This window comes from Aplidium turbinatum, chromosome 18 (genome assembly GCF_918807975.1).
Source record: "Aplidium turbinatum chromosome 18, kaAplTurb1.1, whole genome shotgun sequence".
Lineage (NCBI taxonomy): Eukaryota > Metazoa > Chordata > Ascidiacea > Aplousobranchia > Polyclinidae > Aplidium > Aplidium turbinatum.
The window spans coordinates 2,863,622-2,891,512 of NC_137489.1; the positions used below are offsets into that span (position 1 = coordinate 2,863,622).

At 38.6% G+C, this 27,891-nt stretch overlaps 2 protein-coding genes across 3 annotated transcripts; one reads left to right on the forward strand and one right to left on the reverse strand.

Annotated features, from left to right (window-relative positions):
* Positions 1-3,757: 3,757 nt before the first annotated feature.
* On the forward strand, positions 3,758-16,054 carry LOC145787547 (coiled-coil domain-containing protein 13-like). Of its 2 annotated transcripts, none has more exons than XM_082599310.1 (16): positions 3,758-3,984; positions 4,976-5,109; positions 5,689-5,804; positions 6,721-6,860; positions 7,023-7,110; positions 7,308-7,426; positions 8,670-8,785; positions 8,877-8,982; positions 9,676-9,795; positions 10,868-11,002; positions 11,153-11,293; positions 12,103-12,174; positions 12,655-12,803; positions 13,880-13,995; positions 14,653-14,726; positions 14,914-16,053. In XM_082599310.1, exons 1-16 carry the CDS (start codon positions 3,880-3,882, stop codon positions 15,064-15,066), a joined length of 1,884 nt encoding a protein of 627 aa, XP_082455436.1. In that variant the 5' UTR covers positions 3,758-3,879; the 3' UTR covers positions 15,067-16,053. The 2 variants fall into 2 exon arrangements, with proteins under 2 accessions (XP_082455436.1, XP_082455437.1); XM_082599311.1 differs by lacking the exon at positions 3,758-3,984 and adding an exon at positions 4,465-4,523 and having other exon boundaries at positions 14,914-16,054.
* Positions 16,055-19,497: 3,443 nt separating this feature from the next.
* LOC145787724 (uncharacterized) lies at positions 19,498-27,593 on the reverse strand. The gene is made up of 4 exons (XM_082599528.1): positions 27,478-27,593; positions 25,447-25,520; positions 21,165-21,261; positions 19,498-20,490 (listed from the first exon to the last, which is right to left on the reverse strand). The coding sequence occupies exons 1-4, from the start codon at positions 27,554-27,556 to the stop codon at positions 20,414-20,416; spliced, it is 327 nt and encodes a 108-aa protein (XP_082455654.1). The 5' UTR covers positions 27,557-27,593; the 3' UTR covers positions 19,498-20,413.
* Between the last annotated feature and the right edge of the window lie 298 nt (positions 27,594-27,891).

Consider the following 27,891-nt stretch of genomic DNA (forward strand, 5'->3'; position numbering starts at 1 on the left):
TTGATCTTGAAGCTTCTTAAATTAAACATTACATGATTGTAAAACTCAGGGTCTCCAAGAGAAATCATGACTGGTCGGGAAACAATACAAAAAGTGGGCCCCAAAAAAAACATTTTTCAGCGAAAATACAAGTACGGTAACGAATTTGCATCATACGTTGCACCATGTGTCTTCAGCTGAACTGGACTATTTCCTCAACGTGAAATTGGAATCCTTGATTTTAAACAACGTAGGCCTATATATCTATATGAAAAAACTCCTTTCAATATGAAAATCAACAAAAATCACTCGACTACACTTGCAGCAAAATTGCCAATATTTTCTCTAGAAATTGCAGTAAAGTTATATGGTGTGCACAATGTTATTGCACACATGCACATTTCATACATGGTAGCCTACCTTTGGCCAGGGCTATTGAGAGGAGAATTTAGGCCCGGTACCAAAACGCTTCTCTGGCCCCAAATAAAGACTCTTCCAAGAAAAATGCACCATATCCAAAGAATGCGGGAGTTTATGTAAACTCCCTGGTATTTAGGCAGAACGGGCGTGATTGCTGATGAATTCTTGTCCGTTTGTTGTGTGGAATCCTGGAAGAGCGCTTTTGGGTCGGTGATAACGTCTCCTTCCTTGACAAGCCTGAATACCTTCTATACTAACAGTCGAACATCTTCTGATAACTTAAAATTATAATTCGAATAAAAATAATTGTGTGGAAATTATTTCATGGAGTCAGATAGCTAAACTATATAAATTAGATAGATAGAAATTTCATCAAGGTAGTCAGACAGCGGTAAAATTATAAGTTGAATTAAAATTAAGGCTGTCGGACTATCTTGATGAAATTTCTATCTATCTAATTTATCTAGTTTGGCTATCTGACTCCATGAAATAATTTCCACACAATTATTGTTATTCGAATTATAATTTTAAGTTATCAGAAGGTGTTCGTATAATATTGTAGGTCTCTAACACAAATTGAATTTATACATTACAGAATAGTGAAATTACAGAACAGGGAAACATTAAGCTATTACGAATTATTACATTTTTAACTAAACAATAAATTTAATGTTTTCTGAGAGCTGAACTGGTCTAACTGGATTGGTTTGATGTGAGCTGGTTTCGTGTGAGCTCTCGTCAAAGGGCGAACAAACCCTTTTATTTTCTGTTCCCTTTTTTCTATTTACTTCGGGAGCAATTTACATGGAAAATTACAGAAACTTTAGTAAAAGGCAGGAAAACTTATATGTTGAAATAATGGATCGCTACACTGTAGACGTAGAGGTGTTTTTTTGCACGGGGCTCCCCCGATCTAAAAGTGCCCCGGACCTCCATCAACTAAATCTGGCCCTGTATTCATGCATAACTTACAAAAAGTTTTGTCCCTTTACAGTATATTATGTTCGATTTTTCGTCATGTTGATGAAAACAGTTCGTGCTGCATGGGATGGGGCAGTGCTAAGCAAGAAAAAACAAAAACTATTGTTATCGGACATCATCGGCGATAATTTTATCGTTTATCGTTATCGCTTAACCATTTTTTGATTTATCGTTTATCGTTATCGCTTTAGGCATTTTTCGTTTATCGATTATCGTTATCGCTTAGGCCTAACTGAAAAATGAGTTATCGCGCCCAACGCTGTAAATAGGCAAGAAGGGTCTACTTTCTTCAATCTTGCTTGGACACTTTTCCAGATATGTTAGATCCATTATCATATGCCTGGCCAACGCATTTTTTTATGTCAAGGTACAGTTGGTAAAGCAGAAATAGTAGCCTACACGCTTAGCCAAAGCAGCACTAGTTTTCAAGTTAGAACAACATAAAACGTTCAGTGATAGGCCTACAGAGATCAGCAGGCTTGACAGAATCAGATTTCACGTGTTGAAGCAGTTTAACCTAGCCGGACAATACGAGAATGGTTTGTTCTTGATGAGAAACATCTAAAGCAGCATCTACAATGATCGAAAAATACTTGTAACTATGCATTTCATTTTAAAATTTGTTTATTTTTAAGTTGATAATATTTTATTATACAGTGCGGTAGTAGTAAAAATGGGCCCCCCCTCCAACGTGACAAAACGAAAAATTACTCGTTTTTCCTTTATAATGTTATGCTAGGGGGGAAAGTTGCCCGACTTCCTCCCCCCCCTCTTGAAGCCCCTGGTGAAACTATAGGACAGTGAAACATTATTACGAATTATGACATTTTAACTAAACAATCAATTTAAAGTTTTCTAAACTGAGCTCAACTTGAGCTGGTCTGATTGTGTTTTTGCCACATGCGAGCAAATCATTTTATTTTCTGTTCCCTTTTTTCTATTTACTTCGGGAGCAGTTCACATGGAAAATTACAGAAACATTAGGAAATAAATTTAGTTTAAAGTAAAAGAAAGGGAAACCCATTGGCCATGATGAAATAGTGGATCACTGGATCGCCACACCGGTACTGTAAAAAAAACTCAGATATAAGTTGATCGAGTTGAGCCTACAATCACCACTGAAGCTGCTGCAGATCTGTATTGTTTTATTAGTTTGAGATAAATCAATCGATCAAATTTATTTCAGTATAACCTTGCATGTGCAAGGCAGATAAGAGAACACAATACTGTAATTTACTTTTCCTCGCTTTGAAGCTATACACAGTGGAGAAACAAAAAAATATACGGTTACAGTACCAAAGTTGAGGTGTCTTTACGGATTGCGTGGAGTAGCCTGATATGAGTTAGCACTTCGAAGAAGTGGCATATAATATGAGTAAACTTTACAAAACTTAACTTAAAGAGCAAAATATAAAAATAATGACTTCAGTCTCTGCATTTTGGGCTTTTTTGTCAGATTAGCCTAGATTTCGAACTTCAGTGTTTTCCTTTCAACAAAGCTCCCTTTCCAATTTCAAAAATAAAAATAGCGGTTACCACATGATCAATCCAAATCGTTGCTTGGAAAAACAATAAGCTTTCATAAACTGCTATTTCATAGCATACCGGTACCATAGCTTTGGAAGAGAAATGATTTTTGAATACGAATGATATCTCTATAGAGGTTTTTAAATTCTAATTGGCAAACGGGGTGTTGTGCCAGAGTTGTTATATTTGTTTAACTATTTCGTTTTGACTACAGGCTATGTCTAATGGCGAAGTTTGCACATGTGAGAATGTACAGTATGTCTCAAGATTATTCGTGCATGGCAGCTTGTTTTTTTTTCAGTTTGTCACTTGACACATAGCCTACCCCACTGGTAGGCTGACATTAATGGTTTGACAATTAAGACAAAAAAGAGATAAGTTTTTAAGCAAATGTAACGAACCATGCTTGCTTGATTTTGCCATGTTCTTTACATATTCAGGTGTTCATCCAACAAAGTATTTGGGTTAACCACAAAAATCGGTTGATTATTATCTCATTTCTACTATATTACCATATTAGTAGTATACATGTAATCAGTCATTTTGTTAAAAGTAAAAACAATAAGATTCTTATTGTACTAAGCCATAACATTAACATGATTAGGATGGACATTTTTTTATGACGCCTTTGTTTTAGTGACTGCCCCAGCTCAAACTATTACATTCAAGGTAGAATAGAACAGTATTTTTCAACTCTTGGCCTACCTTAACCAAGTTTGAAACCCGATTTGTGTAATTGGAGGATTGGTATTCTTCATCTCCAGTAATCCATTGCACAAGAATTTTAATTAAAAATACCGGCACTGGTAACTAAATAGCCTAGGCTATATTTTTTATGGTTTCAGAGATTTTTTCCCTATGTAAAATTAACTCGTTTATACATGTTATATACTTGGTTGAAGTACGTTTAAACATTTCCAATTTGATGCATGTGGAAAAGCTAGATAAATTCAAGTGTTCCATTTTTTAACGATGGAAACATCATCTCTACAAGATCAATTTACAAAGCTTCAAGAAGAGCAGCAAAAGAAGTTTGCAAGATTAAAAGCAAAACAATTAAAATCCAATGTTAAAAATGTAATCTATTTAGCTGAAGCTACTTTTCTAAATGCATAGTTTTTTAAAATTTTATCTTAGATGTTATTATTAAGTAATCTACATAATGTTTTCATGCAATGTTGTTCTGTACTATGTAGCCATAATGTCACGTCATGTAATATCACATTTTTGTTGATTGCGGTCTAGATTTTACTGTAGGCTATGTCTAAACTTAAACTATGGTATGTTTCTTTAACATGAAGATAAATTACCATATTCTAGTATCCCGCCAAATATTGCTGTAGCCTATTATTCAAAATACACAAAGTGTTAAAAACTAATCAATAGCTTTTTTTCTCAAGTCTGAACCTTAAAACATTTGACCAGGCTATCACTCACAGGTAGTATTTCAATAAAATTTAGTTGTAAACACAAAGTGTTGTCATGGCATTCTATAGCTACATTTATTGGACATGTCCAGAATACTCAAGGCACGTGTTTACCGGTGTATCTTGCTAATTACCATGAACATCTTGTTGTATCATCATTCCACCAAGCAAGATGATTTTCTTGAAAAAGTTGCGAATTAAACCATTATATATATTCTTTAAACAGTTATAATATGCCTTTAACAAAAATAAAACTGTCATTGATACAGCTGAATATTTACTTCTACTTGTAGTTGTCTGTATGAGGTTGAGCTAGATGTCTTCATTTGTTTTTGTTCATTGTAATATGTTTATGTAGGCCTAAATCTATAACATATTATATCCAAATAACATTGAAGGGATGTATACTATATGAATCATTTCATTAAGTTTATTTATGTTCTTTTGGTAAATATTGACAATGCTGATACTGATTATTTGGATGTGAGAAAAAGTTCCAAAAATTGTTTTAATTTTTTCTTGGTTTGCATTGCTTACTTTTTGTAGACATTATAACATACTAATAATTGTAAATATGATTTAACTGTTAGCCTATTGTGTTAAAAAAGCTAAATAATGTTTTTCTACTTTGTGCTTGTCAGGAGTTGAATGAAGAATCATCATTTGGAGTCTCAGATGATTTGAATTTGAACTTGGAAGATGTGTCAAGTAGTTCCAGTGTGGGGCTGCATGTCACACTTGAAGCAGCCAACACAGCCATGAGAGGGGAGCTAAGGTTAGTTGCTGTAACATTTGGCTTATATCGTTTCTGTTACGTTCTTATGTTTATAGTAGCATAACAATGATGGAATTCGACAGGTAGGTACAACCCTATTTTTTAGTTACTACAGATAGGTAGAACCTTGATCTGACAGGACACATGAGAAGGTAACATCTAACATCTGACACATGAGAAGGTAAAACAAAACAAACACTTATAAAATGATCTTTAGTTGAATTATATTTTAGGTGTTGTCACCTTGGTTTAAGCAAACATTTTAAGCAGGTAGGCTAATCATCTGGCTTTGATCAGTCATGTATGGGCCAATGCACGAAACATTATATTACTGGGCTGCACAAAAAGAAATAGTTGTCCATTTCTGAACGCTCAGGGTAGTTGTGTTGAAGTTGCATGCAATAACTATTGCTGCAGGTTTTTACTTGAATGAAACATCTGCCACACAAAGATGACCTGTCCATGAAAATATTTCCAACCTTAAACTGATCTGCAATGCGAAAAATCGCTTACCCCTAATTTAGGACATGATCTAGTTGCCACTCAACTGCATTTAAAATGATTTTCGTGCATTTACAGAGAACTTCAAGATGAAACTGGTCGATTAAGAAAGTCTCTTATGGAAAGAGATTATGAAATAAAGAAACTTAACAAGAAAGTCTTAAAGTGCGAAGATGAAAAACGACTTCTCTCAGGTGACGTTTGTGCGCAACTGCGCATATAATGTAGACAAAAAATTATGAGCAAATGCATTCTGTATTAATTATAAATGAATTGGTGAGCAATCATATAAATTGTGTTTGATGAATTTTGCTTGACTGTTAACTTGCTGTTTTTGCAAAGTTTAAAGAAAGTGAAACATTTCGTGCTTTAGGAAAGCACAGAAATGAACAGTGTCTGCATGCATGTATACAGGGACACCAGTTCAAACCATTTTCTTACACTGGGAAAGCTACCTTTGGTTTTTAGTAGTACTGTATAATATCGAAATCGACGCAGTTACTTTAATCAACATTAATTGTAATTGATGTACAAGACTCAGACATTTTGAGAAAAAATTGACTCTACAGCAACGGGATGTCAATGAAACTTGGATGATATATTTTGTTAGATGTGCGCATGAAATACTGACCGAACAAAGCCTGAGAGATACGAATAGGCTAGGTAATTCGAAGCAGGACATTAAGGCGCGAACAAAACGGCGCGAGACAAAAAGGCGCAGAAAAAACGGCACAGAGACAAAAAGGCGCAGAGGCAAAACGGCGCAGACAAAACGGCGCCAAAGTCAATGTATAGAACGATAATACTCTGCAACCATAACGAAAGTTTATGTGTGAATAAGGATTCTTGGAGCTGGTATACAAGTCCCCCCCCCCCACCACCCTTGGCAACTCATGACAAAGAGGAATTGACCAAAACATGTGAAAAAAATAAGGAAAAGGTTCTGAGCTTGTTACATTGACTTTGGCGCCGTTTTGCCTCTGCGCCTTTTTGTCTCTGCGCCGTTTTTTCTGCGCCTTTTTGTCTCGCGCCGTTTTGTTCGCGCCTTAATGTCGTGGACCGTAGGTAATTTCTACATAAATAATAAAATAATTTTGTACTTGTTAACAGGCGCTGGGTTGGCAAGTGACACCGCGTCAGTGAAAATTGTTGAGTTGTCGAAGAAAACCAGAGAATTAACGAGTCAAATGGAATCAGAAAAGTCAAAGAATTTTCGCCTTCAACAAAAAGTCACGGAATTAGAGAGGAGGGTGGGTGAAGGAAGAGATGACACGTTATCTTTCACTATCGCCTAATAGTGGCAGCGGCAATGAATGCAGCCGTAGAGGAATCTGCAACAAAATTTTAAACTTGTCACTGCAAACATTACGAATTATTTTTCTGTCCAATAACTTAACACTTTTTGTTTACAGTGTGCAGATGCAGCGATCATGAGTGCTCGGAGTGACGTAAATGCATCAAATACGTCGCGCGTTAGTCAGTCAGTGGCCAACCTGACTCGTGAGTTATTTCTCTTCTTATTTATTCTCTCTTCATGTTTCTGTATCACGTAAACAAGGCTGGTAGCTAACATTATATTACGGATACATTGATGAAGCCATGTTAATGGCAGCGAAATTTACATTGAGTTTCAATGCATAACTAAGCTACCAAATTGGTTCATATGTTTGCTTGTCTTTAATGACGTCACCGCGCAGTGACGTCATCGGAGACCATTGAAAGCCTGCAAGATCAACTGAACGGCGCAAACTTGAAAACTTCGGAGTACAGGAACCAGGTGCAAGCGTTGAAGCAAGACATGAAAGTGGCGCTAAAGGTTTGCACGTGTAACAAGATATGAAGTTGTTGTGCTAGGCATAATCTCATTCTTGTCACACTACGCTTATTTTTGTTGTTGTCTGGGTGCGCCCATGATTTCCTTTATTGGTTGGCAGTGTGGCCCAATGGTGTAGGCGTCTGACAAGCATTTCTAAGCGTGTGGCTTCGACACCAATCCAAATCCACTTGGCTATGTCTTTAAGAAGAAACTTAATGAAATGTTTAAAAGGTGGACACGAAAGCTGACTATTTTGGTTTCCATCCACTTTTAATCCTAATAAACAAGGCAGATACAAGCATTTCATTCGTAGTTTCCATTGTGATGACACGATAACTAGATCGCGACAATGGGATCCATTGGTGTTGGACGCTATGGTGCAAACATGTTGAGTTTGAACTTAATAGAAAGTGCTGCCTGTGAGTGTAGTGAATTACAGACGGCAACCGATATAATGAAAAATTGCCCACCATGCAGCCCACGCCATGGTATGGAAGACTTAGTGTCCATTGACGATGACACCAGGCAGTGGCTAACCAACGGATGGTGCCCTGATATAAAACAACAATACGAGAGAAAAAGATAATTGGGTCGATAATAATACATTATCGTGACGTTTCTCGAAAGGTTTTGAGACTTTCATCCTCTATCCACCCCCTGACCACAACTGTGTGCTGTGACAACACAAAGCAGTATTGTACATGTTTCATTTCTTCCGTTTTATTTGGTTAAAAGTATTTGCAGTAGCAAGATGTCATTCTTGCAAGTTTAAATATCCTGCGTAGAACAACGGTTAGCTGCTGGGTCTGGAAATTAAAGAGAGAAATTTGATTTGGACTGATTTTTTATGGTACACCATAGTATACAAGAAACGAACTATATCTCGTTGATGTGAAAATCGCTATTAAACTATTTTGCAAATTTTTCCGCATTAATATTAAATATTATATAAAATCCTCATTCCTCATTTTGTTTGAATTTGTGCAAAAGATCCTTGGGAACTTTACAATGTAGATAAATTAACGACCTGTTTCGCCTGATTCTACGAGTTCGCTGTAGTAATAGCGATTTGCACTAGCTTTCGGAACACAGTTCCCTAGTCATGTGCTATGTCGAATTATCTACATTGTGTGAAGTAAGCAACGATCATGCTGCTAAAAGCGAACTCAATTTGATGCAGATCCTAGGGAACTTTCTTTCGATTAATCTCACTTTTAAAACCTGTATGTCCACCTGTATGTAGGTATTGAGCCAAGAAACGGGTGAAAGCCAGGTCAACATACAAGCTCTGCTGAGCTGCGGTGGCCAGGGCTTCAGGGGAAGGACACAGCAAGTTCTTGCATTGCAGGGAAAAGTAAAGTATGTTTCAATTTTTAACAACCACTTCTTCACACCCCATGCGGTTGTACGTATGCATAGCCAACTCATTGTCTTCATTGTTACCTTCCAGAGAACTGGAACAGAAATTGAAAACTGACTTAGATTTGAATCCAAAGGTCGATAAGAATTTGGCGAGGATAAAGAACATGGAGAGAAGCCGCAAAGAACAAAATGACGTCAGTATTGATATATTTTTTTGTTTCTAAACACTGAACAACAGTGTATGCTTTGGCACTAGGTAGTCGGACCACTCGGCATGCGGCAACTCAGCAAGTGCTTCAACTCAGCAGGTACATTTCAGCTACTGCCAAGTCAACAAATGAAATTTGCATCTAGCATCGGACTTTCTTGGTCATCGCTTGCTAAACTGAATTTGCTGACTTGTTACATGCCAAGTATGGCTTCGTCAGTTTTTACTTGCTTAAGTTCATCATTTACCAATTTCATCCACTTGCTGAAATGTTACTAGCTCAGTTGTCGCTTGCTCCACTGCAATGTGTTGAGTTCACAACTGCTGAGTTGTAGGAGCCTCGTGTACTTATGTCTGGCTTACTTTACTTGCTTTCAAAGTCGCGAGAATGATGTTAGATATTTGTTGTTTGTTATTTTATTATTTTTGTTTAATTCTTTGGAAGACTTGGTGGTAACGAATTATAACCGTTCTCACTACATACATACTTAAACTGTTTACCCCTTTCGGTTGCATGTGGCTTCTGAGTCTAAGAATTGGCGTCGTCGGACGGGTGTTTTGTTCGGACTTTATATAGCCAAGGTGATTTAAGCATTTCTACACTCCCGGATATTTAAGGCTATAGTTTACAGCCCTGCTTAGCAGCTTAGTGCATGCGTAAATATATTCTTTTCCGCAGGCATTGAAAGAAAATTTATTAAAAGTGCAAGAACAATGCAGCGACGTCCAGCGGAAATGGGACGCCACCAAAGCTAGGAACAAAGTTTTAATGTCAGAGATAAAAACTTTAAAATCTCAGGTAACTGTTTTGAGTACTTGTTGCAGACTGCAACGTTCAATTGGTAGCGTAATTGCGACGTACGCAGGAAACCATCACGACAGTTAATTGACACGGACATTTTTTATTTTGTTCCAATTAAGTTCCAACCAACCGTGGTAAGCCGAGCACCCACAACGTCACATCTTGCAGCGTTATTCTTTTCAAAATTTCATTTTGTGATCGAAAACATGGCTTGTTTGCAACATCAATTTTAGAAATGATAAAACCAAGACTAATCATCTAGCAGTGAATAACTGTAAAGACTTACTGGACAGCCAAGAACAAAAGTTTGCTTTAACTTCTACAACATGACCAGTCATATGTTGCGGCGTAAACATTCGGTAAAGCGATGGAAAGTTCGTTCTTTCTCTCAGAACCATCTTAAACAAAGATTTCGTATTGGTAAATAAACACTGAGAAACTGTTTCTTTGTTTTTAGATTCAATCAATGGATTTGTGTGGTTATTATTAACAGAACTACAAATCCGATAATACTTGTCAAAGCTTATTTTGTAGTTATCAGTTAACATCTGCAAGTATTGTGTATACTGTTTTTTTAAATGTACCGGTGTTGCTTGAACAGGCCTTAGCCGTTTCACAAGGTCTGCTACGAGTGACCGTTTCTTTTTGGGCCGAACGCTTATTTTTTCATAATCACATGCCACACGGCAAAGGTCGTGTGAAACGGGTCTGCTACTATTCGGCTGGTCCGATTCGGCTAGTCCGATTCGGCTGCAGTCTTTTTCGGCTGGTTCGTTGGATTTACTTAAGGATTTTGTTCGATTACAGAAGGATTATGGTTGGATTTTTAAAAATTTGCCAAATAGGGAACTAGCCGAGAAAGACTGTACCCGAATAGGGAACTAGCCGAAACGGGCCATTCCGTTGTGAAACAGATGCTTATTCAACACTGCCCAGACAACAAATATCCATCAGTTTTACATTGATTCAACGTCTGCAGACGTTGCATCAATGTAAAATTGACGGATTTTATTGTCTGAGTGAGAATGCTTGAAGAATGGATTTTGAATTATTGCATTTCTTTTTTTAGATAGCTGTACTGACTGACAAGGGTAGCCATGACAACGAACTCATTGACACTTTGATGAAGCAGCAGGAAGGGTTACAAAAACTGTTGGAACGGAACACAGCTGCTCATGGAAAAGTTGCTCAGAATGAAGCGATGGTAACTGTGTTGAGATGCGTAATTGCATTGTCTTGTTTGACATGTCTTGAATTTGCGTTTGTTCCGGGAAATATTCAAGAAAAAGCGGTTTTTCTTTTGTGATAAACTTTTCTATTTTGAATAATAATGCTTCATGTTTCAACCACACAGGTATATAAAGAGCTTCATGATAAAAAGCAGCAAGAAACGTCTGAAGTGAAAAGAGTGAAGCAATTGCTTGTGGAGAGAGAGGGAAGAGTGGCTGAATTAGAAAAACAAGTCGCTCAACTAGAGAGTCAAATCTTTCAAGCGGTAAAATATAAGACCTTTTTGGATGTTTTTCTTTGTTTAGTTCATAAATTCTTCGACTATTGATCTCTTACCCTGCTTGACTCTGTCATACATCTAACTTTGGTGCAATCTCACAACCTTCGGATCTTGGCGGGAGATGTTTATTGCTAAACCAACTTTGTTTTGATCAAGTTCTTCTTAAAATACTACACAGCAGCCTCATACAATCAGCACTCACAGCTTTAAAATTTAGTTTTGCTATTTTTATTCTACATCAACGTGTTGTTGACAAACGACTTTCTTAAAAAGTCATGATTGAAGACGTTAAATCAATGTAAGAATAACGGATTTTGCAGTCTGGGACATGAGGATTCTCAAGAAAGTGTTGGCATAAGCAATAATCTAGAGCAGCAAATAAGCAATAAGTTCTAACATTCGCAATAATATTTCTCTTTTTCTCACACCTCGCCATGTTGTGAATGGGTTTGATTTTGTGACCGTGCAAGCTGCAGCGATGTTACGCGGCTGCATAGCCGAGTGGACGTTCGAAAGGGCGCCGGTTCGACACCGCTCAAGAGCATGTGGCTGTGTCTTTGGCAGGACACTTAAAGGCATGCCTGAAGGTAAACACGAAGTTTGGCTTCCTTGCCTTCCCGTTCACTTAATCTAAATCTTCAACCATATGGATTTGACAAAAAGACGTAAAACCACTCTTGCACATTCTAAGGTGTTGAAGGTTTCGCTCCATCAAGCTCATTGACGAGCTTGTTACATACTGCAGTTGGCACATTGTTATTCTGTGAAGTTTCATCGATGCGATGTTTCCACAGGCCGACGACGCCGACAGCCTGGACGGGGATGACGGCCACAAACCTCTCTCCGTCTTCACCTCATCCAGCCAGGTCGGTTAGATGCTTTGATTTTGTATGTTTTGGGCAAAAATAATGTTTTATCGACGTAGTTCATTTTATCACTTTGAACCTTTTAGTGGCTTTGAAGCACGGACCTAGGAAAAAACAGCGAGTTTGAAGAAGTGAAATTTCCGCTTTTAATTAAAAAAGCAATTGCAGTTATTCAGCCAAGTTTCACTTTTATCGTTTATAAATGGGAACTGTCTTTAAAGTTTGTTATTTGAAGTAATGTTGAAAAACACCGCTCACCTCTACCCAGGGTGTAATAAATTGGGTGGCGTAGTTGCTGAAGTAAAGGCGGCCGAGAGAAAGGAACTGGCCACCCTACTCTCCTTAGTGCCGAAGGCTTAGTACAATGAGAACCTTATCTTCTCATTCCCCAAAGCTCTGTATCTGAGTATGGGACAAAATAAATTTGAAGTAATACATTGTCGTTCGTATGAAGTTATCACTTTTTGTGGCTTCTGACAGATCTATGCCAATGACGTAGCACCAAGCAGTGCACAAAGTGAAGATATAAACCTCCTGAGCCAGAGATGTGTGGAACTGAAAGCTTTGTATGAAGCTTCTGAGATTGAAAGGCAGCACCTGACCAAGATAGTGGCAGCTCTCAATGCCAGGTACTGCCGACACTGGGATGATAACTTCCCCCTCAATATGAATCTGTTTATTAACATTTTACTTTACAACGCTGTGAAATGCATTCAGTCACTCCGAATAGGTGCAGTGGTAGCATTATGATCGTAATCCCAACCGGTTGCAATCTCATTGATGGTGGTGGATGCCCAGTACTGCGTGTGGTGCCAGGTTTTGATAGATGTCTTATTTGCTTCACGCCTTTACCATTATTACGTCAACTGATCGACCGAGTGGCCAGGGCGTTCTCATGACGTTTGAAAGAACGAAAGGCGACACTTATGGGAGGCGCGCCACTGTCTTTGGCAAGACACTTAATGACGTAATTGAAGGTGGACACTGGACATACATATCGGCGCACACTTTGCTTTCGCGTCCTTACAATCTTTAACCACCGGACATCAACCTGAAAGTCCGCCCCGATAGCTCAGTTGATTAACGCGTGACTTTGTGAACCAAGAAATTTCAAGATCAAGCGGCGCTGGTTCGACTCTCGTCGTGCGCTTGAGCAATGCACTCTAACGACTGCTCTTCATTCAGCGGCACCCAATGGATGGAATAATTCTTCGGCAACAACACTTCAACAATCGGAAAATTCACTCTGTCAATCTCGGTAACCGGCCCTGTGTCAAAAGCCTCTAGAAATGTACAAAACTTCCATTAATAACTCATCAAAGGCTTCGTCAGTCCGAGGGTAAACAATTAACAACCGTACAACGGTTATTCCTTATTTACATTTTAATGATCCGGTTTATATTCAATCATGGAACATTAATCAATAATTGAAACATGCGCTCTGGGCAACTCTAATCGATTTTGTTTTCTTCAGAAAGCTTCTTAAAACTTCTTAACTTCTTCTCATGGTTTAGACTTAAAACGTTTGTTGCTTATTTTCGTTAAGATTTAACATCCACCCTTGATAGCCTTTTTGCAAGAAATGTTTTTTTTTTATCATATTTTCCGAAAAAAATTGAATCAAAACGTCATTATTCGACATTCCTTTGATATATAGGCTTCTTTACGCACTGCGGAACATAGAAATTCTATTTTCTCTGTTTAGAGTGGAAGAATCCTTACGAAACCTTGAACAAACCACAAGTGCATATCACGACACCAAGCGGATGTGTGCAAGTTTAGAACAGAAGTTGGAAACCCTGAAAGCTTCCGCCAACCCAGGTGTGCACCGGTAGCCATTTAACATGAAGAGATTCTGCCAGACCCTAATGACACCGCCAACCAATCAGAACATGTTATAAGAGGCTATCGTCAAATTGTGACCCTTTTACCACTCAACCAGAGAGTTAGTCTTTGTTTTGAACTGTATTTGGTAATTGCAGAAGAAAAAAAAGTAATGAAAGGGGTAGGAATCGAACCCATGTCATGGAAATGACTACTTTCTAGCCCTAGCTCCTAATCCAACCAGCTGACAGAGAATCGATCGCTTGATTTGTTTTGTATCATCTTTTCGAGCTTTTTCACGTCACGGAAAACGTGGCTTGTGATTGGTTGATTGATTCGAGGTTTCAGTGGTGATGGCAGAATTTTGTCATGTTAAAGTGGCTACTGTGTGCGCTGTGCAGCACCTTATCAATGTGGGGTTTTACCGTGCTAGTTATAAATACGTACCTTACCACCCAAACAATGGCATATCCACGAGTGAATCGTCAATAGTAGTCTGGCAGTTTATATTTGGTCTCAGGCTTCGGCACACTTCAATCTTAGACATGATTGTGTCGTCGTAGGTTGGGGTGAAGGAACCATTCTATTTGTGCTTTTCGTGGTTCTCCCCACAGATGGTTACAACGTGATAAACTGCGCTTTATTTTGCCACAGAAACGGCTCGCACGTCACGCGAAAGTTCTAGAAGTGGCCACGTGGTTGAGTTGGAGGCTCAGTTGTCCATCCAGGTAGTTTGTCTGTTTTCACTTTTTCGTTTTTCTTGCGTTGTGTTTTTATTGCTCAATGGCTTGATATACGAAAGAAAATTGACGACATATGAAATATAACTTTGATTATTTAATTAGATCAATTTCACTGCATTACCTAGCCAGCAAATCAGTTTTACTTTTTTATAATGAATTTTGTTTTTTGCAGAAAGATGAAAATAACGCCCTGAAGGAGGCGCTTGAGAGTACTTTGCGCAACAAGCACGATGACGTCACCATGTACCAACAGATGACGCAACAAACAAAGCAGGTGTTCCTGGATGCTCTGAGGAGCTTCACATCGAATCAGACCAAACGTTGAACGTGTGAAAAATATTTCTGACTTTATATTGTCGAATGAGCTTTGGTTGAAATCTCAGCCTTTGACATCGTTGAATTTTTACCCGTTTATCTATGTATGCCTACATGCTGGCTCACTACTGTACTTGGCTATGCGATATGATGCTTTAAGCTTATCTAAGAAAGCAGTCCTTTTTTTTTCATTTAAAGTTCCATGTTACTTGCACACTACATTATTCTTCTTTGTATGAGCCTCCGAGACGGATGGTTTATCCCACGTATCTTTCGTATCTGTGATGATTTTTCGCACTGTGCTGAAAAGCTACTAGAGAGAAGCCAGTCTGCTCCCATCATTCAAAGCATTCCGCTTCATTTGGTACACACAACCTTGATACACTTACTAGCTCTTTGGTGATTTAGGCATCTCGCGGTTTTTCTGGTCGCTCTTTGTCGAAGGGAAAGTTTAGTTGATTGATTGATTGAATCTTTATCCTCGGACTGGGAAAACTTCTTTGAGAGTCTTGGCAGTTTCGCATACTTGTAGAGGCTTGAACCACTGTCGCAGGCCCGGTGACCGAGATTGAATGAATGAAGTTTCCGATTGTTTGTAAATTATTCCATCCATTTAGTGGTAACGTTAATGTTTTGGAGGTTTTCCTTCCACTGTACACGTGCAGTATGTGGAGCGGAATTGCTTTATTGTTACTTCTGTGGTGTAGCTGCTTCAACGTAAATAAAGGTGATCGCCTATATTCTATTTTAGCCTATACCGTGTTTGGGACCATAATGAAATGAAATAAACTTGAATGTTTGACTGTGTGACAGTATTAAAAAACTGCTAGAGACAATTGAATATAGATGTCCAGCCCCAGCAGTATGTGTGATGTTTCTGCAATGGACTTCGCTTTTAACTTGACGTAAAAGCCTGTCTTAAGTTTTGCATTTAATTCCAACTCTGTAGTAATTTTAAGCTTAGGACTGCAATGTATTTGATCCACAGTTTTACTTGAAACAAACATCATGTATGACGTTAGCCGAAAAAAGAATCTAAAAGCTTGTGGACTATTTGAAATAGAATTGATACCGTACAGCCGCAGATTAAGAAATTATAGGTTCTATTCTGGCTACCAATAAACACAAAAATTTGCTTCGGCACCTTTGAAATTGTTCTTTGATTGACTGATATTTTTTTGTTAAAACGTTGTTTAAAAACTGGAGTTATAGTAGTTTCCTTCAAAATTATCAGATTCCATTTTTTGCAAGGACAAATTTGGTCGATCTATTTTTTCAATCATTACATCACTCATCCATCTCGTGCCCAAGCACCCGACATCGCGATAGGCGCACCATGCTCGCTTTCAAGATGTCGTAGCCTACTTTGCAAAGCAGAGTTATTCACATACAAGAATACTGGAGCAATAAGTGGATCTTACTCGTTTTCTCCCTGATAGCTCAGTCGATCGGCTATGTAATAAGAACAGTCAAGATTAAGCGACGCTGGTTCGGTTCTCGGGGTGTCCTCTTGTCGACTCTCATCAAGGACTGCTTTCCATGCAGCGACACTCAGTGGACGGGATAGTTTATAGACAACAACAAACGAAAACTTTACTCTATCAAACTTGGTCACTGGCTCTGCTTCAGTGGTTCAAAGCTTCTACCAGTGCGAAACTGTCAGGATTAAGTTTCCATAGACGCTTTTGCAGTCTGACAATGAATATGACAACGGAAAGTCAATAAAATTTCCTTTCCTATTATTTACCGGATTTCATGTTTTTCTTTAATAAAAGTCTAGGCATAGCCAGAGGTGGGCAGTAGCGCGCTACGTTTTTGGTAAAAGTAGCGGTAGCGGCGCTACTTTTTAGTTGGAGTAGCGGCGCTATTTTTTTCCAAAGTAGCGGGAGAGGCGCTACTTTTTAGTTGGAGTAGCGGCGCTATTTTTTTCCAAAGTAGCGGGAGAGGCGCTACTTTTTTTCAGTCGCACTCCCGCTACTTTTTTTAAATTAAAAAAAAAATGCTTGTTTTTTTTGCAATACTGGCGTGCAGGGGCACCGGAAGCGGGGGGGGGGGGGCAATGGTGCCCTTTTAAAGTCATGTCTAAGCTACTGCACATTTTGCAATATAACAATTTCTGCTATTCGCTTTTATAATCTAATTATAATCTTTCATTTTTGCCTCAAAATAATGTTTACGGCACAAAATTTTGCAACACAATAAGTTACAGGCCTTAAAACTCGTTTTTTTCTGGCAGCCATCGTGGCCTACCGGGAGCTCCTTCTCGGCGGCCAAATCTGCGTGCTTGGAGACCAAAATACAAAATAAAAATAACGATAGCACAAGTAAATAGAATTAAACTTGCAGTTGCAACAATGCTAAAATGATCACTTAGCGATGTTGAAGTCTGGGCCTGGGCGACGTCCTATACAATAGAATCGTTGCACCGCGCAATAACTGCTTAATCGGGAATGTAATCCAGTACTGCGGGACTATCTAACGACACTCGCACGAGTGTCTCCAATGTGGCTGATCTTAAAAAAGTTCGTCACTCCCCTAGAATTCTTTTTAGCAACAAAAAACAACGTTCGACATGTGTTGACGATGACGGCAAGGTAATAAAATAAGTATTTCAATGATGTGAAGGACATTACTAAAAGAAGCATAATTTTTTGCAAAATATGAGCCAAAAATGTTTTCCCCTGGGATGTCAACTAACCTAGTTTTCTATTTTAACAACGATTCAATGTCCGACAACATCGAATCGACATAAAAACGACAATATTGCCAGCCGATGTAAATTAGCACTTCGTATTAAGTCTTTGTTAAAATAAACGTCGGGAATTACAAATAAGACTGATGATCGCAGATGGATATATTCCATCAATAACAAATATTCCCGCACAATGCAACAGTGGCGATTATGACGCGCTGACCTAATTTTGCGTCACTCTTTGATACTACATATTTTCCACAATTCATCCACGATCATTCTATTGCGAAATTAAATAATTGGCTAGAAGAGACCGGCGGCCAAACTTGGCCGATTGAGGAGGTAGCACCGGCGGTCATTCAAGCACTAGGCTACTTTGCGGCCATGGCCGCAAGCTGCTTTAAGGCTTGACAGTCGGTTACATCATGATGACATAGCATGATGCCCTTCTTTGTATACCGGACAGCGGACACATGTAGGCTAAAAGTACTCAATACATAGTAAGCTAATAGATTAGCATTATCGCGATGTCTTAAAACTTGAAAAAAATTGGCCTTTTAGTAAACAAAAGTGCCCTTTTTCGTAATTTTGCTCCCCCAGTCAAAAATCGTTCCGACGCCTCTGCTGGCGTGGTCAAGCAGCTATATAATCGGCTTGGTTGCAAAGTTTCGGTCTTTTCTAGCTGACGTCAACTTCTTCGGCGAATATCTCCGTGTGATGAAGCCTATCTGCCAGGCTTTAGACATTCTCCAGGGCGAGTCCAAGGCATATTACGAGTCTTGCTTCCAACCATCACAATTTGCGGCAAGAAGTTGACCGAAATCAGTGATCTTGTGACCTGTGAGGAGTTGAAAGTGAAAGTCCTTGAAGGGGTGAAGAAACGATTCAACAAGTGCTTCAACAACATGAAATGCGTTATGGCATCATGTCTTCATCCCTCCTTCAAGACGTCGTGGCTACAATTTCTGCACTACGTTTCCACGGATGATGCTGACGCACTGCGAGAAAAAGTCAAGACAGATTTAATTCGACTGTTGCGGGAGACATCAAGCCGGGTTGATGCCGAGAAGAGTGACACCAACACCAGTCATGACTCCGAAGATGTATTTTTTGGAGTATTTGCGCCATCCCGTGAAACGTCGGTGCAGAGGGAAGCAGCAATTGTGGACGCCTTTTTTTCGGACAAGAGCAAGTCCTTGAGCTTTTCGAATACCGAGTTAAAACATCTGTTCATTAAATACAACACCCCCATTCCTTCCAGTGCTGCGGTGGAGAGACTTTTCTCTGTTGGAAAAGATGTGCTTAAGCGAAAGCAGGCAGGACTTAGTGACTCTCATTTTGAAATGCTCGTGTTTTTGAAAGATGCGTAACAATAAATTTCCCTTAGAATGTGTTTTCTATAACGACGTTAAAACGACAACGTAAACGAATGATAACATTTGTTTTCAAGGTCATTTTTGCGTCACTATAGGGACTTGAGTGTTTCCTATAGTGTCATTTTAGACAAAAGTAGCGGAGGAAGTAGCGGTAGCGCGCGTTACTTTGGCCCGAGTAGCGGTAGTGGGTAGCGCGCTACTTTTGTAAATTGGTAGCGGGTAGCGCACGCTATTTTGGCCGAAGTAGCGGTAGCGGGTAGCGCGCTACTTTGAAAGTAGTGGGTGTCCACCTCTGGGCATAGCCTACTGCTGTTATCATTAAGCTAAACCCTCTGCTAAATAGTATCTGCAAATACAATACATGAATTGCCAATTTATACAGTGATAGCCTATATTTCATGATTTTACAATAATGAATGCAAAAGGTTACACTTGATGAAAGATTTGGACGATTTTTTTTTGTTTGTTATCAAACTGGTCTACCAGGCTAACGACACAATGAGAAAAGTAGCTAATTTAGTTTCTTCGCTTCTCTTCCACCAAAAATTACCTTCAGTTCAAGTAGGCCTATCTTGCGAACGATTAACAGGCAAATCAAGGCAGTCACCTGGTACAGAAGACAAGAAAGCACACACCAATCTGGTTTGACAACAAAAGCACGAATGACTGAAAACTTACCACAATTGAAAAGCCTGAATTTTTAGAACTGCTCAGTGCTCACATTGCTAAGTCACAGTTCTAAAGTTTTGAGTTAATTATGTTATTAACAACAGCCTTCTGCCTTTTTTTCACACTTGTGTCAGTTGTTTTAGTATGCTTTGTGGTAGCCTACAAAATTTTTGTGTTATAGCAATATGGAATAAACAATTGCCAAAAGTCCCACCCTTCTATAAAATTCTGCCTCGCCCCCCTTCTTCAACCTAAATCCATCGCTGAGTGTAGGCTAGGATGAAATATCTATAGAGGGTTGTTGAAGTGGCCTAAAATCTATCTTTAGTCTGATTTAATGGACGAGGAATGAATGTTACGTGAAGTACAGATGCACGACCAACCAGTATCACGTTGGCATAATGGAACACAACAACAAATTTTAACAGCACTGCAACGGTTGGATTATTATTAGGCTACCAGTGGAATTATTGAGGTTAACTTTTGTTTTTATGTTCAACATAATATATTTGCATCAAACGGAAATCAAATCAATGCTACAAGGATGATGATGTCACCCAGAAGAATGATCATAACCCACTGCACAATTGTTTGAATATATAGCAGCTTCATGGAACAAATCAGTCGAATTTTCGCCCAAACGTAGAGTGTGTATAGAAAGCACACTTGTATCTGTTACGGCATTTGCCACAAAGATCTGAAAACAAAAGATGGCATTAAAGTTCGAAGTAGATCAATTTTCATAATGTTATGACGGCGTAAGCAAAGCCTCGTGCTCAAGAAGCAACTTGTAGATTGCTGTGTTGTGACAGCAAAAGCTGAAATGCTATTAGCTACCTAACTTATTAGTATAGATAGATAGATGTTTATTGGTTATAGGCCTATTACCAAACTGAAAGGCAAAAAATTGTGTAACTTTTTAGCTTCAGACGAAATGAGTTTCTGGGTCACAAATCCAGACTATATTGATTGCACCTGCAACGTTCCCTCACGCTTGGGCGTTTGTGTTCGACCACAGCCGAGCTATTGTAGTACAAAATCGTGCAATAATAAATTCTTCGAAGGTGTTTAAACATTGACTTTAAAAAATATTTTGAAATGCTGTTTCGTTTTGACGAAAACTATTTGCCTCAAATTGATTGTTTGTGAGAAGATTGCATCATTACGACAAAAAAAATTTTGTTTGTTGCGAAAATAAAATAGTATACGGTAGCCTAGTATAGGGTACAAATATAAACCGGTACAAATATTATCCACAACAGACAGGAAGCGGCGAAAGACTATATTAGTCATCGAGTCAGGCTCTTGTAGGCTAATATTAAAACCATTAATATTAAAGTAAACTTTCATTAAGTAGCCTACTGCAATTACATCGCGCATGTTGATTCCTAACGTTGTTGCACGACTGTTTGTGGACGTAGCCTCCAAATTTGTTCTTTTTGCAGAAGGATTTACATCGTCTCACCATCTAAAAATAAAAACTCTGTTGAAAATGTCAAACTTTGATGGAATCTTTATTCTGGAAGAACCTTTATGCCAAACTTAATTCTGGCAACAATACATAATCTGCTTGCAGAGGCCGAGAGAAGAGCTTTAAAGAGATGTAATTACCAACTGTCCCACTCCGTAGGTGACGCTAAATCGAAAGTTGTGCTGTACTTGCAGTATATTGCTAAAGCGAATGCATCAAAAGTTTGACAATGGCTGATGAATCTTTGCCGGTTGTTTACTACCAACGCTATAGCTGTCACTTAAGTTTATTGTGATTATTATTTATCATATTGTTCTCGATTAAACGTATCATGACATATTATTATTATTATTTGTATTAAACGTATTATGATGTGCATAGTCAGATTTATCTTATAGTTTTCATCTTATGTATATTGCAGATTTAATTCCTGATGAGGACACACGTACGGTCGTACGTGATGAAAACGTTTGAGTCAGTATGTTATATATTTTGTTTTGTCTGTAATACATTATGTTACACCCGCTAAAGTTACTTTGTTTTGCTTGTCTATGGTTCAAAAATGCAAATTCTCTACCAAAGCTTTATTATGATGTATTAGTACGTCATGGGTTAAATGCAAAACATAACGTAGCGTAGGGACGTGGAAGCAGTGATGGGCATTATCGGCGATAATTTACCGGCGATAATTATCGGCGATAAATTTTTATCGTTTATCGTTATCGCTCCATTATTTTTTCAGTTATCGTTTATCGTTATCGCCAAAGGCAATATTTGATTATCGCCGATAATTAATCGCTGATAAATTTTATTTCGGATCAACACACAAGTGGAAGAACCATGAAAAGTAATATTTGTACTAGCCACCTAGTTAATGAAACTAAAATTAAAACCAGTTCTTCTTCAGTGCCTGAAGTGTGTGTGCACAGGTCGTTGTCAGGGGAGGGGGCACGCCCTCCTGCAGCGACGGCCCTGACAACACAATAATTTTTAGAGTTGCAAATTGCAATGCAATGAAATGCATGCAACAAGTCTCTTGTTGTTTTGCTGCAATCGGCAATCGCGAGTGAATTTTAAAATGTAAGCGCACAGGCCGTACAGATTCCTTTGAAGCAAAGCGAAAGAAATTGGCAAGTGGTTTGTGAAAGTGTCGCAATACGAGGCCGCTTTTACATCGGAAACATGGTCTTTCGCGCCACCTCACGATCAACTATTTTATTCTTGTGTTTTCTTTTTTCGTTGGAAGTGTTTGTTTTTAGTAATTGTCGTAAAAAGATAAAATCTCTCTCTTCAACACATGAAACTTACTGTTTTAAGTGCATTAAATCTTTAGATGAGTAGATTAACTAAACTTGCAAGAACTGGCCTTGAGACGTGCGGTTACGTCACAAACTCAGTTTAAAAGACAAAATTCACACACAATAACAACACAAGATCGGTTGTAGACTGTAAGATCGATTTTTTTCTAGCTTGGCGATATAACTTTAATCCAAAAATAATAACCAAATGCGTAAGTGCCATTTAACTTAAAAAGTTAACCCATTTGTGCCGAAAGTGAAAGTACTTAAAAAATTTTTCGGAAAATTTAAATATTGCATACTTATGACCTAAAAAACATATCACAATTATTTTTTTCCTAATTGTGTTTGTACTTTTTGAGAAAAAAGCCGTCCTACATATAAGACGCTAGGCAAATCCGTTATCAAATTTCACAAGTTTCTTGTGCGTAATGCTTAAGCGTTATTACATTTTACTTATCGCTCAAAGTGATAAATGGGAAATGTCTTGTTCATGTCTTGTCATGTCATTATTGTCATCGAGCATTTTATTGAAATGAAAGTTCAAAAAATATGAATATGAAAATTAGCAAAGTAACACAACATCACTGAAACAATCGGATCTGGACAATCTGAACAGATCGCTCACTTACCGCCACCATTTGGTGTCACTGCGCAAGAAACTCACATCCCGCGCTGCGCTACTCAAGCGCCTGGCAGGCTCTAGCTGGGGAGCGAAGGCTAACACTTTGCGTATAGCTGCCTTAGCCCTTGTCTACTCTTCAGCAGAGTACTGTGCACCTGTTTGGTGCCGCAGTGCTCACTGCCATAACATCGACACTGCCATAAACAGCGCCCCGCGCACAGTGACCGGATGCCTGCGTCCCACACCATTGGACAATCTCCCCATTCTCGCTGGCATCAAACCCGCTGAGCTTCGTCGCGAAGAAGCCACTCTGTCCCTCGGTCGACGGGCACTGGAGCCTAGCCACCTTTTCCACCACAAGATCTCTGCTCTCCCAAACGAGCATCCCCGTCGACTGAAAATATTTATGACGATTTTTGCATTACTTCAAAATACTGCATCAGATATAAAATGATGCAACTGAAACAATATCTGATGCAGTATTTTGAAGTAATGCAAAAATCGTCATAAATCAAGTCTGGTCTTAAACTTTTGGCCACGACTATATGTACCTTGTGACGTCACAGCGTACAGCGTCACGGCTGGATGCGCGCGAGACCTCGCAAACGGGTATCAAACAAAAGCGGCCTTAGCGAGACGAGGGCAACAAAATTTGGATTTTTTTTTTCTAAAACGCATGTTGTACACAATGACATCACGCTGAAACAAAAGACTCGCAAAAGTTAATTTGTGTTTCCCCGCCCTTTAATGATGATGGTGTTCACAAAGAAAACAAAAAAAATTATCTGAAATTATCAGTAAATTACGATAATTATGTTTTTGCTCTTAAACAAACACAACTAATTTGAAAAGCTTGATGGATTTCACAGTATGCACATTTTTACGACCAATAACGCTTAAGATTACTGATAAATTTTCAAGCATTTTGCGTTTTTTGGAATTTTTTCAACTATTGCTGACTTTGCTGTAAACAGACTGGAATTTTTTATGGTATTTTCATTTGATTTAATTATTTTGCCTACTGCACGTAAGCGGCAGTGTAATTCAATTGATAAAAGCATCCAACTGGTATCTGAAGGTATAGCCTAATTATAAGCTCGGCGGTTACCTCAGTGGTTTGATTCTGGATCAAGAGGTTCAAGATTCGTTACCTACTGCCGCTGTTGCGATTCTATTTATGCATAACTTACAAAAAGTTTTGTCCCTTTACACTACAGTATATTATGTTCGATTTTTCGTCATGTTGATGAAAACAGTTCGTGCTGCATGGGATGGGGCAGCGCTAATCAAGAAAAAAAAATTATCGTTATCGGACATTATCGCGATAATTTATCGTTTATCGTTATCGCTTAACTTTTTTTGATTTATCGTTTATCGTTATCCCTTTAGGCATTTTTCGTTTATCGTTATCGCTTAACTGAAAAATGAGTTATCGCGCCCAACACTGCGTGGAAGCTACCTCAAAAACGCAGAAACCTGCGTAAAAAGCTTTGAAACTCTTTATTTTTTGGTACTTGATGCCTATTTGATGGTTTGGAAAAGGCGCGATGTGTGCTTGAATCCAATTTAATTCCCATTACTCTCGGGGCTGCTCTGGCCCGGATTAGTCTGACCTTATATCCTCTCAACGGTCCTGCCTGTAGGCAACCATTGTAGCCTATCTATACCAATCTATAAAATTGCAGCCGAGTGTTTCAAAATTATGAGTAATCGTAACCAGCATTATTAATTAGTAAATGAATACATAAACGCAATCGATAACTCCAATTTTAAGTAAATTAAACTGCAGTGACAGATTTGCCAGAAATCTAGTATTCTAATTATATTAAAGTTTCTATGGGAGAATGCACTGCATCCAAACCGTACTTATCATTATGTTTAAGATGGAGACATACAAAAAAGGTTACCCTGCTTCAATTTAAAACACGCAACATTATTATCATTCGTCGTTTCCGAGCCGAAGGTTGTGATTTACTTCCACACATAAGCAACTCAATTATAGGCTACTCACTCCAGAATTATATTGCTAAGTTTATGTAGGAAATACAGTATAATAAACCGAATTTTGGTTTTAGCGCCATGATAGTTAGCCTATTTATTTCACAAGTGTAGATAGCCTACAAACAAACTGTTTTAGCTTGATACTGCAAGTTTGTTGTGGTAGTAGCGGATTGTCACTAGTTTTCTGAACACAGTTCTCTCGTCTTGTGAAATGACGAGTGGTGCAGCTCAGTGATATCAAATTTGGTGTTTGCTTACTTTGCTCATGGAACGCTTTTCCCGTAGCAAGACGAATTCACCTTCATCAATGTCATCGGCCTCATTATTAGACGCTGAAGATTAGATTCAATTATATTCGAAACCACACAGCAAGCTTTCACAACTTTTAAAAACTTTATAAATTAAAAGTTTCAAGGTCAAGAAAGTAAATAGAAATCGTATTTTATTAAGGAATACAACGACAAGTTTTGTATTAAGTAACAAATGATAACTTTACAAAACACTAAAGCCTAAATCAAAAAGTTATGCAAAAGGCACTTAGGTCTTCAACAAACAAATTGACATGACTGCTACCACCACATATTGACCACAGTCCACCACACAAGACTTCTTACCCATCTCAGAAAACTACACAAATTGGCCATAGCCATGCTTTTGATCCGAATGAAAACCTTTAGTAGCAATTCGATTTGAAATTGGTTGGTTGATTTTAAATCTTTATCCTTGGACTGATAAGGACTGTTATTCCTGGTAGTTTCGCATACTTGTAGGCTTTTGACGCAGGGCCGGTTTCCGAGATTGACAGAGTGAAGCTTCCGATTGTTGAAGTCTTGGAGGGAATTATTATTCCATACATTAGGTGCCGCTAAATGGAGAGCAGTCCCCAATTAAAATGCGTTGTCAAGCGCACATCACGAGAGTCGAATTTTAAAAGTTCTTTTTTGAAGTCGGGCAAGAAGTGACAAACTTAAGAGAATCGTTAAATCTGAAAGCGCTTTTTCCCAAAATTACGTAGCCTACAATCACATTTAGGCTATTGGAAATGTTACCAACTTCTTGTTTGGAAAGAGGCTACATAGGCGTAAAAAGACAAAAGATTTTAGTGGTGTGCGAACTAATTTCTCTTCCTGGATTTTTTTTATTTCGCACTTTTTAATTACTGTTTATTCAAATGTTTTTTCGTGTTTCAAATCTCTAATCTACCTAGTAATCTTAGAGTAATAGTAAGAATTTATTTGTTGCTGCAAAGAAGCGAATTACAGTAGGGCTTTTTGTTATGCAAAGCACTATCTCGTATATACCTGCAAGAAAAAATCATTTACAATAACACATCATCAGTAGAGATTAGGTTACATATGGTGGGAGAGTGAATCAGCTAAGTGGTGATTTGACCGTTTTATGTCGTAGTTTCTAATAAAGTTTGCTAACCTAAATTATCTTCTCGCCAATCAAGCACAAGCATCAAACTTTAACGAATACAATTTTTTTTACTCAAACAAGTTTATAATGTGTGGACCCCTGATATGGTGGTCGGGGCCGGCCCCTGTGACACAGATATTTTGATACCTTTTGATACTATCATACTGATATTTCCTTACTATTATCATTTATTCAGCAGTCCGTCCGGTTGGCTCAGTGGTTAGGCACCCGACTCAAGATCAAACGACGCTGCTTCGGCTCTCGAGGTTTGCCCTTGAGCAACGCATTCTGAGGACTGCTATCCATTGAGCAGCACCTAAGAACAACACTTTAACAATCGGAAACTTCACTCTCTCAATCTCGGTAACCGGCCTGCGTTTAACACCTCTAGGCCTACTAGTAACTTAGTAGGCTATGCGAAACTACCAGAAATAACCCATCAGAGGCTTGGTCAGGCCGAGAATAAAGATTCAAAACCCAACCAACCATATGCCATGCTTGCTTGATTGAATCTTTATTCTCGGACTCGGAAAGCTTCTTGCAGAGCTTAATCCTGGCAGTTTCGCATACTTGTAGAGGCTTTGAACCACTGACGCAGGCCCTGTCACCGAGATTGACAGAAGGAAGTTTCCGATTGTTAAAGTCTTGTTGCCGGGGAACTATTCCATTCATTAGATGCCGCTGAATGGAGAACAGTCCTTAACGTGCGTTGCTCAAGCGCACACCCCGAGAGTCGAACCAGCGGCGCTTGATCTTGAAGCGTTTTTATTCCAAAAGTCACGCGCTAACCAACTGAGCTATCGGGGAGGACTTGCAGTTGGAGGATTGCATTTTCGAACACAACGCTGCAATAAAGTTAATATTTCTTACCTCCAGGTACGAATCCAGCTTCACTCATGACCGACCCGCAGAACAGGCAGAGCACCAGCAGTGATAACAAATATTTCATTTCTAATTGAGCAGCTTATGATCCGAAAAAGTAATCTATAGTTATAAATAGAAAAATAAACTGATACTTTATTGTCTATATGTAATCGATTGCTTCTAGAATGAATACACTTTCAGTTGTTTTTTTAAATTAGCAGGCGACTGATTCTTTCAACTAATTTAGCTACTTTTTGAACTGTTTGGCTTTGGTGGTCGTGCTAAAGTTAGGCTACATTCGTCGTCACAGTTCATAAGCTTCACGTTTGCAAGTCTATAGGCTATCACACACAGGTCTTAATCCATTGTTATTCTTTCACTTTTTTGTTGGTTTTGTTATTGCATTATAATGACATGTTT